This window comes from Oryx dammah, unplaced genomic scaffold, assembly GCF_014754425.2.
Source record: "Oryx dammah isolate SB20612 unplaced genomic scaffold, SCBI_Odam_1.1 HiC_scaffold_28, whole genome shotgun sequence".
Taxonomy (NCBI): domain Eukaryota; kingdom Metazoa; phylum Chordata; class Mammalia; order Artiodactyla; family Bovidae; genus Oryx; species Oryx dammah.
The window spans coordinates 93656417-93676184 of record NW_024070212.1 but is presented as its reverse complement, the minus strand read 5'-3'; the positions used below and the strand labels follow the sequence as shown (position 1 = coordinate 93676184).

At 41.9% G+C, this 19768-nt stretch overlaps 1 protein-coding gene and 1 non-coding gene across 2 annotated transcripts in view; both read right to left on the bottom strand.

The window, feature by feature from the left end:
- Positions 1 to 1479: 1479 nt before the first annotated feature.
- Positions 1480 to 19768, bottom strand: part of FAF1 (Fas associated factor 1) — a 472185-nt gene continuing 453896 nt past the window's right edge. Inside the window, exon 19 of the mRNA XM_040231205.1 lies at positions 1480 to 2092. Coding sequence (XP_040087139.1) covers positions 2009 to 2092 — 84 coding nt within the window. The 3' untranslated portion in view covers positions 1480 to 2008. The remainder of the gene's footprint in view (positions 2093 to 19768) is intronic.
- On the bottom strand, positions 4252 to 4324 carry TRNAS-GGA. The gene has a single exon. It is a non-coding gene; the product is annotated as a tRNA-Ser (tRNA).

The window sequence follows — 19768 nt, the reverse complement described above, 5'->3', positions numbered from 1 at the left end:
CTTTTATGAAATCGGTTTCAGAGTAAAGTCTATATTATTGGAATACAGAAGTGAAGGTGATAGAGGGGAACAACATGATGCAGTCAAACCCAAATTAGATGGAACAGGTCAGACATGAGAGTGAACTCAAGAGTCGCCTCCCTCCAGTCCCCACCCACACCATTGCTTGCTGGTCCTGAGTGTGGCCTGAGTTCAGGGCTGTTGCTTCTCCGCATCAGCTACAGAACATGGGCTCCCTGGAGAAAGAAGAGCTGGTGCCCGAGTACATCTGTAGCACTGGAAATGATCGTCTTGTGGGGCCATCAGTTTGGGAAGGTGGGAGTGGAGCTGGAGAGGAAGTGCTCAGGTTGAACTACCCCGGTTTGGGTGTCTTTTCCTTACAGCCTCCCTTGAGAGACCCCTGGGGCCAGAAAAAGCCTGTACACAGGCAGATGTAGCACTAGTCTGTTAGGAACACACTTCTCTTACGAGAGTGTTCAGGGGAGGTCCCTGGTTTGCGTGTCAGAGAAAAGACACAAGGTGGAATTTTCCTGGCCAATGCCCATTTCTGGGCAGAGGGAAAATGACCAGGCATATCTCAGGCTGTTGTTAAGAGTCTCCTGAGAACCCCTTGGTTTGGGTCAGGGGGATAAACCCAGCGCTTAAGACTCTTCTGGGCATGTACAAAATGTCAAATCAGGATCCCAAAGCCTAGGATAGAGACCACAGGTGATACAAAAACAGATACGGAAAAACATTTCAAGACTGAAAAGAAATCACTAGTGGTGAAGGTATAAACAGTTCTTGCAAGAACTAAATTCCCACCCCCAAATCCATAGATTATTAAGAATCCACATTTACTAAATCATCCCAAATTATTATATGTAAGTTCAGGCAATACATGTCTTCTGAGCTGAGCCCCCAGGTTTGCTCTCTCAAATATATGACATCAGAATTTTCAGCCACAGAATGAGATCCCTTTCATTTGAGATAGGACTCTACCATCTAATACTGAAACATTAAAACAGTGAAACAGTGGGGCAGGTTCCTATTACAGCAGGGTTCAGAGTCCAAGGGGTGGCTGATCAGTCAAAGTGCTTAAAACACCAAGTGACAAGGTCCAAATGTGTGATGGAGTAGAGGGAGAAAAGAGCAAGAGAGAATTGCATTTAGTGTAGACTGACGGACCAGCAACCTGGGAGCTGGTATCCATGAGGTTCTACCTGCCCAAGAGCAAACCTAACAGCAGCTTTCTGCAGCTGGGCCAGACATTGAAGTCCTGGTACTGGTCCTTTTCACACTATCCCAACATTCACATCGTGAGCTTAAACAGTTTCTCACACTGTAATGGAACAGCAAATAACTCCCAGATGGGTCCTGGGGACCCAAGGCAGCAGCAATAAATAAATATCTTGCTATATGTCAGATGCAGTGCTCAAACACAACCTTACATCTTAGTAAAGGAGTCAGGAAGTATCAACAAAAATGATATGCCTTTTGTTTTCCTACAATAATGTTTAATCTCCATGCCAAGAAGTCTCATTTGACTTTTCCCCCTGCCTCTTAAAATTAGGTGACAAAGTAGAAATCCAGTCATGAAAAGAAAAAGGCAGGAGTGTATGAGCCCTGGCTCAATGAGACATATCAAATACACAGCAGCCTGGTGTCACAGGTCAGGCAGAATGGTCCCAGACCCTGTGTGGAGAAGACGGGCACGGGAGAGGTAAAAATCCTACTTCATGATCACTCACACTTTAACAGCGCATTAGTCATTGAACAAAGGTGAGGTGAACGGGGTCAGGATGGAAGAGTTGTAATTCTCTACAACGAGGATTGGGAACATATACTCGCGGATGGGAAATTTTAAGTAGCTATGTTTATTATTACTTTTTTCCAGCAATCTTGCAAGAGGCAGAAGTGTGACATTGAGTTGAGTGAGACGAGCGTGTAAATGGGTTGATGAGGAGCCGTCCTCTTGATGCAGCCTCTGGCTTGTCAAGGAATGGCTGGTTCCACCGCTGAGCCATGTTCACTCTTTTGCTTCAAGGAAAAGGGTTTCTTGAGGGAACAACTTTACCTCCAGTAATGACTTATTTGGATCCAGCTGGGTTACCTAAAAAGAAAGAAAATATATACTCAAAAGACTGGAAGAAGCACTATTTTCTCTCATGGCATTCAGATCCTGTCCTGAACTTTGATTTTGAGCCTACTATGTACCAGCATGAGCATTTTCACACCTACTATTTTCATTTGATTCTCAAAATAACCCTGTGACGTAGGTGTTGTCCCCATTTTATAACCAAGGAAACCAGGGCTCAGAGAGGCCAAGTCTCATAGTTTAGTGGAAGAACTAGCATTTGACCTCAGGATGTACGTTCAGAAGCTGGAATCTCTTCCTGGGCAGGTAGAGACCCACAGCTCAGCTGGGAGAGCAGAGCAGGAGGGCCTTAGGAAAGGGTGCTGGTTAAAAACTAACTGGCATTCCAGAGGACACATACTTGTTTAACTCTGGACAGCAGGGAGGACCTTTTCTGTTTGGTGGGAGAGAGCTAAGCTTTTGGGGCTGATCTACCTGCTGAACACACCTGCAGCAGAGACTATACGGTGCCCATCCCATGGAGCCCAGAGACGAGCATCTCCCCTACTGAGGAGAGGCTCCCTAGGGAGGCATATCAGTCTCCCTGCTGGTGGCACTGGTGAAGATATTCAGTTCCAAAAAAAGGAGGGAGTTGATGCCATAATATGACTTTATATTTTAGAAGTAAAAATTATTTTATGATATGAACTAGTAGAGGGAATAAAGCTAGACAGAGTCTTCTTGGCTCATTGGGGTATGTTGATCACACCCCAAATCAAACCCTATATTAGGGTTATGGCTTCCTTGGTCACCGGCAAGGATGTGATGTGGAGATTTTCTGAATCCAAGAGTGAGAGGAAAAAAACCCCAAGCTTTCCTAAAGGGAACATGAATTTTAAAAAGCTGAGACATACTAATACTAGTTTAGTGATATGGACAATGGGCTGTGACTCCAGAAAGATTCTGGTTCAAATCACAACTGTGTAGCTATTAGCTTTGTGGCTTTGGAGTTAGTATCAACCCTGTAGGGCTGTTATGAGGATTAAGTGAAGAAAAACATAATTAGCACAGTGTCTGGCACAGAGCAGGTATTCAATGATGGCTGCCATATAGGTGAGTAACTATAAGGGTGGATGATGGACACACAGATAAACGGACAGCTCCAAGTGTGTGTGATGGGAGGCTGGGCAGTCTGCTCAGTCAGATTTGTGTATAGGAGCTCTGGGCCCCTGGGCACCTGAGAGGGCAATCTTGTCCTCTGCTCAACTCAAGCCACACCTAATGAGATGGCTCTGCTGTCTTCTCCAAGATGATGGGAAGGGGACACCCTGGGGGCCTGAGTGTCACAGGCAGGCTGGTGAACTGAAGAAGGGAACAGTAGCTTTGACTATATCCAGATGGAAATCTGGTATGCCCAGGAGGGTCATTAAGGAGGCACACCCACCTCCAGAATCCTCTCTGCTTACAAGGAACCCATTGCAAGGCTGCTCTACTGATATCTCTTGGGCTCTGGGCAGATGGGCAGACAAGGTGGTGGGGAGAGCCTAGCCTGCTGTCTGTCTTCCAATGCACAGTGGGTAGGGTGGGGGGGGGAGCAAGCTGCAGGCAAATGTTTACCCACTTCCCCAATTAACGTACAACACTGCGCTGGCTTCTGTCAACAAACAGAGCTATGCTGCCTCTGCTTCTGACTCGTTGGCATTTTCTGCCCAGCTGCTTCTGCTATTGTTCTTAATTAACAAGCCAGAGCTCTTCCAGCATCTTCTACTTTGTTATTTGTGGTTCATAAATATGATGTTTGCTGGAAGAAACCAAAATCATAATAGTGCCAGGGCTGTGCATACCAGCAGAAAGATAGGCCTAGAAGCAAAAGAGGCTGGGAGATTGGAGCCTTGAGGGCGTATTATCGATACACAAGGTTAGGTGTTCGGAAAACACACCCAGTTTTCACTGTGTCTGATAAAAGTCGAGTGATTTTTCCCAGTCAGTTTAAGTGGGAAAGCTGGGATTTGAGATGGAGAAAACTGTAATTTCTTGAACACCTGTTACATATCAAGCACTTTAAATATGTTATTTCATTTAATCCTTAAAAACTAGGCGCGACTCCATGGACTGTAGCCTACCAGGCTCCTCCCTCCATGGAATTCTCCAGGCAAGAGTACTGGAGTGGGTTGCCATTTCCTTCTCCAGGGGATCTTCCTGACTCAGGGATCGAACCCAGGTCTCCTGCATTCCAGGCAGACGCTTTAACCTCTGAGCCACCAGGGAATTAACTAGGCAAGGTAAGACGGAGATGACAGAATTGAGGCTCAACATGGCTGCCACTTGTTTAAGGCCACATAGTTAGTGAGGGTCTGTGTATACAGTACAGTAGTTAAAAACAGTGAGGCAACAGGTTCAAACTCTAGCTCTGTTACTTACTACTTATATGACCTTGAAGAAGTAATACAACCCAAGAGTCTCAGTTTTCCCACCTATAAGATGGGAATAGTAAATTTCTCTTTTATAGGTTGTTGTGCTAGTTAAATAGAATAATGGTGATGAAGGCTCTGGTACAGAGACTGAACCAATAAGTGCTCAGCTGGTAGCAGCCATTACTAGCTGGAGCACTGCCTTGGGTGGGGACTGGATCTGCCTAACTTTAGCTGGAGCTCTTTCCCCAAAGTCTTCTGGAGCCCAAGCCTGCACTAGGCTCTCTCTCTTATTTCCATCTTGTTGCTCAGCAGAAGGGCTCCCTTCTCTCTGATAGATCAATGTCTCAATACTTGGAGAATCCCTTCAGCAGGGCTGTGCCACCAAAAGACTGCTCACATTAAATGTGGTCGTGTTGGGGCTGCTCCTTCTGGTGCCTTGTATCACAAGCAATTTTTTTCTCTGAAGGTCATTTCAGACAGAAATTTAAAGTGAACAAGGACAATTTCATTTCCATTCTCATCTGCCTGGAGTAGACAGAGAGACTGTACGGAACCTAGTGAGATGCAGGATGCCATGCCTTTCCTCAGCAAGACTGTGGCTATACTGTGAAATGGTCCTGAAGTGTTCTGGGCCCCATTCAAGAAGGACTGGGAGTGTGCTGGAGGGACCTCCTGTGAGGGAGGAATCTAAAAACCATGTTTTCTAACACACATCTGAAAAATGGGGTATGTCTTCCTGCTGCTGTAGGGTAAGGGAGGGGGCTGTGTGCCCTCTTTGAACATCTGCAGGGCTGGCAAATAAGCCAGGCAAACAGAGCAGATGTGTTCTCTGCAACTCCAGTGAACAGAGATGGCAGTGATGAGGTGAAATTGCAGGGGAGCAGAACCTCAGCTGGTCAGAAAATACTTTTTAATAGAGCAGCAGGTGCTGGTGTGGCCACTACTTCTCTTCCATCTTTCTTCATTCCCCTCTTGTCCTGTAATTTTCTTGTTTTTCTTTTATCATCATCATCATAGTAGCAATCATCAATTCCAGTCGACCCTTGAACAACCTGGGGGTTAGGGGCATCACCTTTCTACGCAGTGGAAAATCACTAACTTGTAGTCATCCCTTCATATATGCAGTTCCTCCGTATTTGTCTTTCCTCTGTATGTGGGTTCTGCATCCATGATCAAACTGAGAATGGCACATTATTGTAGCATTTGCTGCTGCTGCTGCTAAGTCACTTCAGTCGTGTCCGACTCTGTGTGACCCCATAGACGACAGCCCACCAGGCTCCCCCATCCCTGGGATTCTCCAGGCAAGAACACAGGAGTGGGTTGCCATTTCCTTCTCCAATGCATGAAGGTGAAAAGTGAAAGTGAAGTCGCTCAGTCGTGTCCGACTCTTAGCGACCCCATGGACTGCAGCCTACCAGGCTCCTCCATTCATGGGATTTTCCAGGCAAGAGTACTGGAGTGGAGTGCCATTGTCTTCTCCGGTAGTATTTGCTACTGAAAAAAAATCTGCCTATAAGGGAACCTGTGTAGTTCAAATCCATGTTGTTCAAGGGCTAATCATATTCAGCGCCTACAGTGTAGCTGGAACCATGCTAAATACTTCATATGAAATGCTTTTGAAGTAGTCCTCAAAACAGCCAAACAAAGTATGTATTATTATTACCATTTTAAAGTTGAAGATACCATGGGTTATCTTACCCAAGGTTGCAGATTGAATAAGGTTTAAAACTCAAGTCTGCCTGACTTCAAAGCTAAGGATAACCAGAGTGCCACTGGCCTACATGTTGACAGGCTGCCCTGGGGGACAATACAGGGGTTGGGAGGGGAAGGGAAGTGTTCAGAGAGGGGCTTATTTGAGGAAGAAGATCATGATGATAAAGCTAACATTTATTGAGTATTTAATTTGTACCAGCCACATTCTAAGCACTTAACATTTATACAACAATTTAATTTTCATAATAACCCTCTGACATAGGCACAATTGTTATTTCTATTTTACAGATGAGGAAACTGAGCCATGGAACATATTAATACTTGCTTAAGTTCTCAAAGTTGTTAAGGGCAGAGCCAGAATGTGTCAAGGCAATTTAGCTTTGGAATCCATATGTTTAACTATTGGACTATTTTGCCAGAGGTGCTGCTAAGCATAGAGTCCACACAAAGAAAGAAGTTGGATGACATGACACTGAGGTTGTTTCTAACCAAGCTTCTAGGATATAAGATCTTCACGTTAAGAATGGCAAAAGGTCAAGGGTCAAGGAAAAAATCCTGAAATGTTTATAAAATACGAATACAAAAATGCAATCTGAGCTTATGTCTTGCCATTTACTTGGGATTTTACTGAATTATTGACTTTCTAAATCAACAGAGAAACCCTCCCTTTGGGACCTTCTCGGGGAGGAGGGGCCGTTCTCAGATAAGAAGTAAGGCCTGACTTTGTCTAGGTTAGAAAAGGAAAGTTAACCTTCTTGATACTTTATTCATTATATTTAAGAAACCTGAAAAAAAAATGTTCTCATCAAGTTTACATTTTAGCAAACTGCCTTTTGTTTATGTTAACAAAAATGAGACATGCTTTCTGCCAAAGAGAGTTATTCTTTTCTAGGTCACTTTTCTCAGCAGTTTGAGCTTTCATGTATATTGTACTTCTGTTATTTCCCTGGGCATTTTTTTTTCCCTGAAAAAGTATAACATTGTTGCTGAGAAAACTGTGAATCAATAGGACAGTTTCTCATCCTTAGGCCATATTGAGTGAGTCCTACAATGTAAGAGTGGGAAAGCTCCTTAAATGCCAAATGGTCCAAGCCCTTCACTTCTCTATGGGCAACCTGAGGCTCAGAGAGGTCAAGTGACATGGCCCAGATCACTTGGTTGATAAGGCACAGATACAGTGCTCTACCTGTTTCTGACTTCTGATTTGAGGTTCTTTCTAGTCACACTATTTTGCTTGTCACTTAACAAAAATGCCTGAGCAGAAAATATAACACTAGTACTAGGCTGGGAGCTACCTGAGAGTAGGAGCTGAGTAATACTAAAAATACCAGTAACTACAATATATGAACAGTACTGTATAGTCTGTAAGATATTTATATAAACATTAAATCAAAATCTTGCAGGGTTGGTATTATTAGTCTTTCACGTTTTATTTAGCTTTCCTAAGGTAAGCTTTTATTTTAAAATTGAATAAAGGAAAGTCTGGATCTAATATTTTCATATTTAGAAAAAAATGCTAAGTTCAACAATTGGTTTGGAACAGAACATCTGCAAGCAAACAATGAATCTAGATGCAAAGACATTACAGCCTTCACAAAAATTAACTTGAAATGGATTGTGAACTTAAATGTAAAACACAAATCTATAAAATTCCTAGAAGATAACACAGGAGAAAATATAGATGACCTTGGGTATGGTGATGGCTTTTGGGATACAACACCAAAGACACAATTCATGAAAGAAATAATTGATAAGCTAAACTTCATTAAAATTAAAAACTTTGCAAAAGACACTGTCAAGAGAATGAAAAGACAAGACAGAGACCAGGGGAAAATATTTGCAAAAGACACAACTGATAAAGAGCTATTATCCAAAATATACAAAGAACTCTTAAAACTCAACAATAGGAAAATGAACAACTCAGTTAAAAAATGGGCCCAGAACCTTGAAGATACCTCAGTAAAGAAGATTGACAGATGGCAAATAAACATATGAAAAGATGTTTCTCCAACAGTATATGCCATCAGGGAAATGCAATTAAAACAGTGAGATACCACCACACACCTATTAGAATGGTCAAAATCCAGAACACTTACAACACCAAATGCTGACACTCATTTACTGCTGGGGGAATGCAAAATGGCACAGCCACTTTGGAAGACAGTTTGATGGTTTCTTACCAAATCAATCATATTCTTACTATATAGTTCAGTAACGGCACTCCATGGTATTTACCCAAAGAAGCTAAAAACCTAAGGTCCACACCAAAATCTGCACACAGATGTTTAATAAGCATCTTTATTCACAACTGCCAAAACCTGGAAACAACCAAGACGTTCTACAGTAGGTGAATAGGTAAACAGAATATCCAGACAATGGAACATTATTCAGTGCTAACAAGCTCTCCAACTACCGTAACATATATTGTCTAAATCTTAGAGCTATCCTAAGAGATTCGACTAATTTATCCTCATTTTCACAGATGAGAACACCAAAGTTCAAATAGGGACATTACTTGCACGTGGTCATACAGCTAAAAATTGGTGGAGCTCAGGTCTTCTCACTCTAAATCCTGAGCTCCTTCTACTCCATGAAGTAGGTAGCACAAAGGCCACATATGTAAATCCCCATATTGTATTTAGTAAAACTGAATACATCTGCCCTTGGTTTTGTTCAAAATTAGCATTTACTTTGAACTTGGAAGAACAACTTGTCTTTCTGGTAAGCTATGAGTAACATATTCTGTTAGCTGTGTATGTGTGCTTAGTTGTGTCCAACTCTCTGTGACCCCATGGACTGCAGCCCGCCAAGCTCCTCTGTCCATGGGATTTCCCAGGCAAGAATACTGGAGTGGGTTGCCATTTCCTCCTCCAGATCTTCCCAACCCAGGGATTAAACCCACGTCTCTGTGTTTCCTGTATTGGCAGGTGAGTTTTTTACCACTAGCGCCACCTGAGAAGCCCCCAACATGTTCTGTTACTTACTCTATTAAAAACATGCATATTAAATATTACAAGTTTAGAAAATAATTGCCAATGTCATCACTATCAAAAAATTTACCATTTATTTGGCAAAGTGTCAGGCACTATACTAGCTGTTCTATATATTACCTATTTAAATGATCACAACAATCTTATGAGATAAGTACTCCTGTTATTTTCATTTATAATGAATTCGCTGAGGGCAAAAATGGTTAAGGGACTTGCCCAAGATTACACAGGTAAGTAGGAAAGATAATGTTGGAATTTGCACCCAGGTTTGTGAGCTTCTAGCCTGTATCTGATGCACTGCATTTCACGTCCTTTTAACTTCTGATCCTTCTTCTAAACAGAGGACAGCTAATGTAACTAAATGGCTTTTCTTGGCCATAAAGAAAGCAGGCATTCTGCAGCTGTCCTGGCTCATGTCCCTGTTGTGGCACAGGCTTTGCTGTTCCCCACAGGAAAACAAGCTACCTTTTGTTACTATCAACTTGGTCCTAACAGCTAATTGTTCATTTTCTTTAAACACCTTTTGATGAGCTGGGAATCCTTAAAGAGGGCAGTTATACCCACAAAGTATCAGAGGAAGAACTTAAGACCCAATCTGCTGGTCGTGTGCTGATCAGGGTGTGAAAAGGCTTTGGTAACTGTAAAGTCTTTTGCAAACATAAGGGACTGACCATCAACATCATCCACAACACCAGCTGTAGCTCCTAGCAAATTCTCCTCTACATGTGCTGCAGGTGGTAATGCAAAAAGAACTTCCATTCTGGAACGGTGGCACTACGGGGCTGGGGCTTCACTACAGCTTATTTACATTCCAGCTTCCAGTATAGTTTCTGGACCAATCTGTCTCACAGGATCACAGAAAAGAGTGGCACTGGGGTGAGGATTTCCAGGAAAGAGTGAGAGATGCTATTCTTCCCATTATTAAAGTGTGGTAGAACAAGTGGGGTGCTAGAAGTGAGGGTGGGTGGTCTTCTGTGGCTGCTAAGCACAGGAATGCCTATAGGACATTTTGATGTTTTCAGGTGGGAAGAAGACAGAAAGAAAAGTTAAAGGAAGAACAAAGGGAGAGAAAACTAAGGTCTAGGCTGCCCTATGTGTTCCTTTTTTTTTATATATAATATTATAATGATAACAACAGTTAACATTTATGGGAGCTTACTAGGTGCTAATTGTACCAAGTACTTTATAAGTACTACACAAGCCCATGAGGGAGATACTATTACCTCCACTTTAAAATGAGGAATAGAAGCTCAGAGAGTTTATATAACCTGCCTAAGATCGCACAGGTGGGAAGTAACAGAGCAAGGATTTAAAACTAGGTCTGGTTCCAAAGTCTGTTTTCTTAACCACCACATTAGGTACTTCTACTACTGTAGTCATACAATGCACTATTTATTCTTTGCCTCTTGCTTGGAAAGACTATCCCCTTTGTGTAACTGAAGCATAAATTTCCCCACAACGGAGTATATTACAAACTCAGACACTTGGGCAAATTTCATTCATAGCTCCTCAATTATCACAGACCTAGTGATTGTTAAAGCTGGAGGGCCTTTAGGAGTCCATCTCTGTAACAGATGGGGAAAGAAAAGCCCAGTGAGTGGAAAGAACTTACCCAAGGTTACTCAGCACTCTCAGCAGATCTGGGACCAAATCTGGATTCTTCATTCCCAGCCTGTGCCTTTAGACAGACTGTTTAATGAGGATACCAATTCTAAAGTGTTCCCAGTAACAAAATGACCTCAAACTTGGTATACTGTCAGGGAGATCCTAGGCATCAAAACAAAAAAATGTGATCCTCTCCTTGCAGTGCTATCACTGATGGTGGTTTTGGTCACTACACTTTTTTTTTTTTAAAGTTTAAAGCAGGTTTTTTGAGAGAGACACATATTCCATAGGCAGAATGCAGTCCATCTCATAAGGCGAGAGTGGCCTGGTCACTGTATTAAAGGGTAGTGGGGAAGACCCAGAGGGAACAGAGAGACTTCTATCTGGAGAGGTGGGGGGTGGGTTGTGGAGGGGAAAGCCTCTTTAGTCTAGAAACACAAGAAGATCCAAATTGGCAGAATGAATATAAAAAGCATAAAAAAATAGAAGAGGCATGCCTCCTCACCCTGGGAAGCCCAAGATTAGTCCTGTCCCTCCTGGGCTCTGGAAGACAATTTCAAGTAACTAAAAGGAAGTCCTGCTTTACAGAGTGGTTTGCAAGCTCACTGTTTCTGAAAGCTTAATAAACAAGGTATAGGCAAATTCATTAATGAGGATTCTGGAGTGTGGCAAGAGAAAGCCAGAGTCACTCAGCCTTGCTGGTGTGGGTTATAGGTGTACCAGGAAATGGGTCTCATCCCTCAAAGCAGCCAAGATCCTGAGGGGTGGGTTACCTTTGACCCTGAGCACCTGGTGCTGATCTGAAACAGTCTGCAAAACATTGATGGAGGGGACATGCCTCACTTTCAGAGGCCCATATCATGGAAGGCAGCCAGGATCTTGCATAAAAAGCTCCTGGAACAGAAGCTCAGAGAGTTTGCCTCTGATAAAAGATGGGACCGCAACACTGCACTAAGACAAATGAAAGGAGAGAAATCTGTTAACTGTTTAGATTTAGAACTGCTCAGTTCAGTTTAGTCGCTCAGTCGTGTCCGACTCTTTGCGACCCTATGAATCACAGCATGCCAGGCCTCCCTGTCCATCACTATCTCCCGGAGTTCACTCAGATTCACGTCCATCGAGTCGGTGATGCCATCCAGCCATCTCATCCTCTGTTGTCCCCTTCTCCTCCTGCCCCCAATCCCTCCCAGCATCAAAGTCTTTTCCAATGAGTCAACTCTTCACATGAGGTGGCCAAAGTACTGGAGTTTCAGCTTTAGCATCATTCCTTCCAAACAAATCCCAGGGCTGATCTCCTTCAGAATGGACTGGTTGGATCTTCTTGCAGTCCAAGGGACTCTCAAAAGTCTTCTCCAACACCACAGTTCAAAAGCATCAATTCTTCGGCGCTCTGCTTTCTTCACAGTCCAACTCTCACATCCACACATGACCACAGGAAAAACCATAGCCTTGACTAGATGGACCTTAGTCGGCAAAGTAATGTCTCTGCTTTTGAATATGCTATCTAGGTTGGTCATAACTTCTCTTCCAAGGAGTAAGCGTCTTTTAATTTCATGGCTGCAGTCACCATCTGCAGTGATTTTGGAGCCCAAAAAAATAAAGTCTGACACTGTTTCCACTGTTTCCCCATCCATTTCCCATAAAGTGATGGGACTGGATGCCATGATCTTCGTTTTCTGAATGTTGAGCTTTAAGCCAACTTTTTTACTCTCCTCTTTCACTTTCATCAAGAGGCTTTTTAGTTCCTCTTCACTTTCTGCCATAAGGGTGGTGTCATCTGCATATCTGAGGTTATTGATATTTCTCCCGGCAATCTTGATTCCAGCTTGTGTTTCTTCCAGTCCAGCGTTTCTCATTTAAATACTCTCATAGAAACTCTGATTATTGTTCTTTAGTAGACATGGATTAAGTGCTAATTAGGGAGGCAGTAAGAAAAAGGTCTGGTGGGTTTTGAATCTTCGTTCTGCATGAGTGCTCTTGAGCAAGTCACTGGATCTCCAGAAGACCCAAATTTCTCACCTGTAATGATAGCATCATTCAATACCTAATAAGCTCTAACAGACCATTTCTCTGGGTTTCTCCTGTCACTTGAGAGAGTTGAACAAAATATTTGAGCCCATCTCCGTCCTACTTAAAACTCCTACAAGATTCCATACGACAACAGGATAGTTCCTTTTTGCTTTGACCTCATTTCCCCCAATTTGTAAATGGGTAAGTTTCCTGGCAAGGCTCATAGCATGCCAATAGTGGAAGGAATGGCTGGAAAGGCAGTTTGGAGACAGACTGTAAGGGACTCAAACGACATATTATGTTTAAACGTCTTGGAAACATTTTTCTCTCAGGCTTTGGAGAGACCTGCAGTAGCATACTAGATGCACTCTTCAGGCAGAGTGGCTGGGGAGGATGTAAGCATTCTGAATGCATTTTAATACTCAAGCAGAGCCATGTGAGCTGGTGTGGGCGTTAACTCTGCACGCCAACACAGCTCAAGAGCTGGAGCTTTGAACAGGAGTTAAAAGAGTTGAGTCCCTAACGACATACAAAAGACTTGCTGGTGTGATTTATTCTGATGTATTTACTTATCCAATTACCAAAACAGCAGGAGATCATTAAATTTTCTAGTTACCAGATGCAGCACGTTCAATATCTTAAATGTTACCAAGGCTCTCTCTGAGCTATTTTGATATTACATTTCATCTGCCCAAAGCTTATGAAACTGGAAGGCAAGAATCATGAAGAGTGCAGGTGTTTTCTTTGAAGGCTGGTACAGTGGGTGTTTCTACTGCACCAAACTTATACCAGCTCCCAAACTCGTGGATTTAAGGAAAAGTACTCTGATGAGAAACAAAAGTATTTAGGAGGGAAGATGTTAAGAAAGTGGAGATACGCAATGAAGGTGGCTGGAGATATGCATTTTACCTGGCCAGAACTTTCTTCATGCTCATTTCCTATCACTTCAGTTCCAAAGTCCACAGAGGGTGAGTCAGGCCTCAGAGTAGAGGAGAAGAGAACGGAACGAATATCCTCTTAGTGACTACAAACTTCACTACTAACCTTAGCATACTTGTGTGAGCTTGAACAAGTTACCCTTCCTTCTCTGAGCTTGATGCTGACATCTGATGCAGCATCTTACAGGCCTGTGATGAGCATCATCACAGCTTGTCTTCACAGAAACATTTCCTGTGTTAAGACTGAATAACTTAAAAGGCAGGACTGTTTCCAGCTTCTGTATCTCTAACATCCAGCAAAGAATCTGGTATATTATATGCTCTCAATAACTGCGTGTTGAACAAATGACCAAACCAGAGAATGGACATTATGGAATACTAAAAAATACAGACTAAATAATAAAAGACTTTATTAATGATATTTTAGGAGTAAGTTGCAAAATAGACATTTATTCTATTTTCTTTTGAAAAAAATATCAAGAAGTAGAATCTGGGCCTAAACTTTTTGAAAGGGTGGTGGTGGCTTGGCCTCAACATTCTTTACTGTTTTGATCTCTAAATACCATCCCTTCAAAGATATTATGCTCTTGTCAACCAGAGCAGTTTGCTATTCCCCATTTATAGCTTCTGCTTCTCTTCCCTGAACCTTTGTTTATGTTGTTCCCACTAGTGGACCATCCTTTCTCCCCAGTTTCACATGTTGAAAACATCCTTCAAAGCTCAGCTTAACTGCTACTTCTCTCATGAAACCAGGTCTAAGTGACAGAGTGTCTTCTCCCATTCACGGGGTCACGGCTCCTGTTGACAAAGGGGCCATATATGTTCACTGAGGTCTCTCCTTCATATTCCTATTCCACTGCCCTGCACCTGATGAATTCACACTTGCTTAACTAATACTTTTGTTTCCCCTTAGGTTTCTCAGACAAGGTGGCTTAAAGGGTCTGCTGGCAGACTCAAGATTAGTGTTTAAACTGGAAAACAGGCACAGGTAATGCTAACCTTGTCCTTTGTTAAAACAGTACTCCTATACTTTGACCAACCCATTTCTGAAGCACCTACCCCAAAGGATTAGCTCCTGTCTCAGACTAAGTTATCTGTTCTGTCTCTCAAGCTATACTGCAATTGTCTATAAGTCAGTCTCTCCAGTTATATTGAATTCTGAGGGCATATAATGAGGTTTTACTGACTTTCTATCCCCAGGGCCTAGTAGACTACTGGAAACAGTGTGAATTCAACAACTGTTGGCTGAAAGACAGAGCTACTGAATGACTGAATAGAGGCTCCCCACTACCCGCTAAAGCCTCCACCAATCCAAAATCAAAAGAAGCCACATCCCCAGACCTCTTCCCCTAGACTCACTCCTATGGCAGGCAGACCCTGCCAGTGATGCCACCAGAAGGTCACCCAGACAAGTCCTCTAGCTCTGGACTCTCTCTGGCCCTTGTCTCAGTCAGCCCTGCTGCACAGACAAAGGGAATGAAAATAAGTTTGTATCTGTTGCCCTTTCAGAAGGGACAGATTTTTCCCTGCCTATTTAAACTGCTGTTGGAATTGGATAATTAGAAGGATTTAAAAAATCTTAATACTCTAAACAGAGAAAACTGGTTCTGAATTATTAAGCAACATTTTCAATGCATGTGAATAACCTTAAATGACTTAACTGCCACCTGATCCTAAGCTCTGGCTCAGATAAATAAATGTGAAATATTGTCAAAGCCCCGGCTTATAGGAACTGCCAACTACAGTAAATAAAAGCTTAAGTCCCCATAAACTGCCTGGGACAGAGACATTCTCATATAAAAGGAGTAAGAGAAGATGATCTTAAATAAAGCCAGTAGGACTGGGAAGCCAATGGTTTTGTTTTAGTTTTCAGAAGAGAGTTGTCAACAAGATAGGTATTATCTATATCCAGGTCATTTAATTATAGAATCACATAGTATCAGAGCTGACAGAATATTAAGAAAGCACTTATTTTAATCTCTTCATATTTCAGATGAGGAAAACAGGACCCAGAACTTACTTCTCTAGTAAGTACCTTCCTTGAGATCATACAACAAATGGCTGGAAGAGTAAAAATTCTGTTCCAGGATACATGGCTCCCAGCTCAGCTCCCTTTCCACTACATTCCATTCATCTGAGACTACCCTACTGGAGATGTCAAACTAAGAGGCTGACTGTTAAAAAACACCTGAAATATTTTTTCCATCTCTTCATTTTTAATCTATGTGTACGGCGCTAGTGGTAAAGAACCAGCCTGCCAATGTAGGAGATATAGAGATGCAGATTTGATCTCTGGTCTGGGAAGCTCCCCTGGAGGAGGGTATGGCAATCCACTCCAGTATTCTTGCCTGGAGAATCCCATCGACAGAGAAGCCTGGCAGGCTGCAGTCCATAGGGTTGCACAGAGTTGGACACAACTGAAACGACTTAGCACGAACATCCCTTGCCCTAAAATGGGTCTCTTGTAGGCAACATATTGTAGGTTTTTATCAGAGGTTCCTTAAAAAGCTAAAAATAGAGTTATCATATGACTCAGAAATCCCACTCCTGGGCATATATCTGGAAAAGACGAAAACTCTAATTTGAAAAGATACATGCACCCTGATGTTCACAGCAGCACTATTTACAACAGCAAGAAATGGAAGCAATTTGTGTCTATTTGACAGATGAATAGATAAATAAGGTGTGGTGTATATACACAGTGGAATACTACTCAGCCATAAAAAGAATGAAATAGTGCCATTTATAGCAACATGGATGGACCCAGAGATTATCATACTAAGTGAAGTAAGTCAGACAGAGAAAGCCACATATTATATGATACCACTTAGTTGTAGAATATAAAAAAAAATGATACAAATGAACTTATTTACAAAACAAAAATAGACTCACAGATATAGGAAACAATCTTACGGTTACCAAAGGGGAAGGGGTGTGTGTGGGAGGGATAAATCAGGAGTTTGGGACTAACAAATATATACTATTATATGTAAAATAGATAAATAAGAAGGACCTAGTATACTGCACAGGAGATTACATTCAGTATCTTGTAATAACCTATAGTGGAAAAGAATCTGAAAAAGAACATATGTATATGTATATCTGTATGTCTGAATCACTTTGCTGTATAATACCTGAAACTAATACAACAATCTAAATCAACTATACTTTAGGAAAAAACAAAAAAACATGGGGGAAAAGTAAAAAAAACTAAACTAAACTAAACTAAAAATTTAACTACATGGGTGACTTCTTTAATTCCAGAGACTCCATGCTTTGAAGTTCTGCTTCCATGACTATGCGGGAGGAGCAGGAGAAAACCAGAAAGGGAGAGGGAAAGAAAGAAAGGAGAGGGAGAAGAAGGGAGTGAATGAGTGAGCAAATGTACAGGAACGTGGAAGGAAGAAAAAGGAATAAGTGAGGGTGAATGCCACTATGCTGTGGTCCCTCTCTTGCCTTCCTCCACCATGAGGATACCATAAATTACACATGAGTTTCTGCCTGGTGAGATGAGAAATACAAAAACCAAACAAAAACAGTAGATGCATGAATGGGTAGGGATATTTTATTTTCTCTCATTTATTTACTAGACAAATATTTCCTGAGTGTTTACTATGAAGTCAGAAATCATGCTGGGCACTGGGATAGAACGGTGAACACAGCACTACCTCTGCCCTCAAGGAATGCAGCATCCAGGGCAGGATGTGCAAGAAATCAGCCCACTGCAATTCAGAACAGTAAAGGGGTACAGTATGGAAGAAGGCAGCAGGGGAGCACAAGGAAGGTAAACACCTGACTCAGTCCTGGTGTGTCAATTAACTTTGTATTGCTCTCTCTTCTTTGTCTCATTCCAGTACACACAACTATTTCCCACAATCTAATTAACCATTCTACTGACTTTCAGATACAATGAACTAGTATGTGCCAGGCACTGTACTAGGGAAAATTCAGATGAATCAGACATAATCCCAAATAATTTCAGATTTCATGTGTACAAATTTTTTTTTGTTTAAAAAAATGTATATTGTTGTTATTGTGTCCAACTCTTTGCGACCCCATGAACTGCAGCACATCAGGCCTCCCTGTACCTCACCATATCCCAAAGTTTGCCCAAGTTCATGTCCATTGCAATGGTGAAGCCATCCAGCCATCTCATCTACTGATGCCCTCTTCTCCTTCTGCCCTCAATCTTTCCTAGCATCGGGGACTTTTTCAATGAGTTGGTTGTTCGCATCAGATGACCAAATACTGGAGCTTGAGCTTCAGCATCAGTATATCTTATGCTAATTCTGTGACTATGCAAACTTGGGTGTCTTTGGTTTTTCGAGGCCTTGATCAAATTATTTTTTTCTCAGCATCTTGCTTTTCTCATCTATAAAATAAGGATTTTTCGCAATTCTCACAGCCTAAAATGCATGTGTGAGGAAGGCCTGTTCACACAAGGAAGGAAAGTGGAATAAACTTGGAAATATCAAGAATCTTCAGGTTTGCGATTCAGCCACAGACACTCAACCTGAAGCCTGCAGGGCTAGATTCTGGATGAAAAGCAGGGTGTGGTCCAGGTGAGGTAGGCTAGGGCTGCAGCTGGAACTGTAACAAGCACCGCAGTGAGGCCCAGGGAGGCCCAGGGGAAACTGGTATGTTGATGCATGAGCTACTGCACTGTGAAACTCCAGCACTGGCTTTGAAAATTACAAGGAGTGTTTAGAAAAGGTTAATCTGCGCATATACACGTTTGCAGTTGTTTGTATTTACAATGGGGTTATTATGCAGACTTTAAGTGAACAAAGCGTGTCTGCAGAAGCACCTGGAATACTGAGCACAGAACTAATGGTTTTTTATTTATGGCCGGACGGAGCCAGATTGGGTTGTATGTACAGCCCTCAAAAATTTATTTGATTTTGGATATTGAATGATATAGTGCTTTATAAGTACCTTATAAAATTAAGTTCTGGGGCAAAGTAAGTTAATTTGGGAAAGGTTTAAATACATCAGCCTATCTATACACAATCCTAACAGTCACTGCATTTTATGTTTAGCATGGTATAGGGAAAGAACCTGGATTTTAGAATCAAATAGTGGTACTGACATTTACTATGCAACTTTGAGAAATTTAAGCTCTCTAAGCTTCTGTGTTCTCATCTGTTAAAATGGAGATGATACGCATCTTTCAGATAACTAATATACTTGATTGTGCACACAAGGGGCATAAAATAAATGGCTCTATTCGTTGTTATAACCCCCTACTATTCCAAGCACTTTGTAAATGAGTTAGAAAGGGGCAAGGGCAGATTTTATTAAGGTTTGAATCCCATTCAACTTTCATGAAATGGCTGTAATCACCTCAAACATATTTTAAAAACTCTTTTGTGTACCCCTTTTGATCTGGCGAGGAGCATTCAATGATGGGTTTTCTTACAGGGTATCACTTGGTCTCTCAATTCTTTTGTGGGTTAGCAAAATCCTTTCTGTTCCTTGCTGTCAACTTCATCACAACAGCTTAGGTATACTGAGCATTTACTACATATTGATGCTAGTGCTTCATAAGTATCATCTCTTGCATTTTTCCAAAAGCCCTGTGAAGTACGTACTAGCATTATCCTTCTCTTATAAATGAGGAAATTGAGCTATGTAGAGGTTAAGTAATTTGCCAAAGATCAAAAAGCTAGGAAATGCAGAGGTGAGAATCAGCTTGGGACTCCAGAACGCAATCTTTTAACTACTGCCTTATACTGTCTCTCTGTCCCTTATCTCCTTCAAATCCACTCCAGTTACTGCCAGGGCCAGTTTTGGTATTGAGCCAGTCTCAGTTTAAATCTCTTTGTCCTCATCAGAAAGCACCACCTAGACTTTCTCCTGGCACCTCAGACTTAACAAATTCTAAAGCGAACCTGCACCTTCATCAGTCTTCTCTGATTCTGCACATGGTACCTCTAAGCACCTTTGACAACTCCTTCTTCCTACCATCCCTATCTTGATATAGTTAGACAATTACCAAATCTCAGTGATTTGTGCTTCTTCCTGATTCTGTGTCTCCTCTTC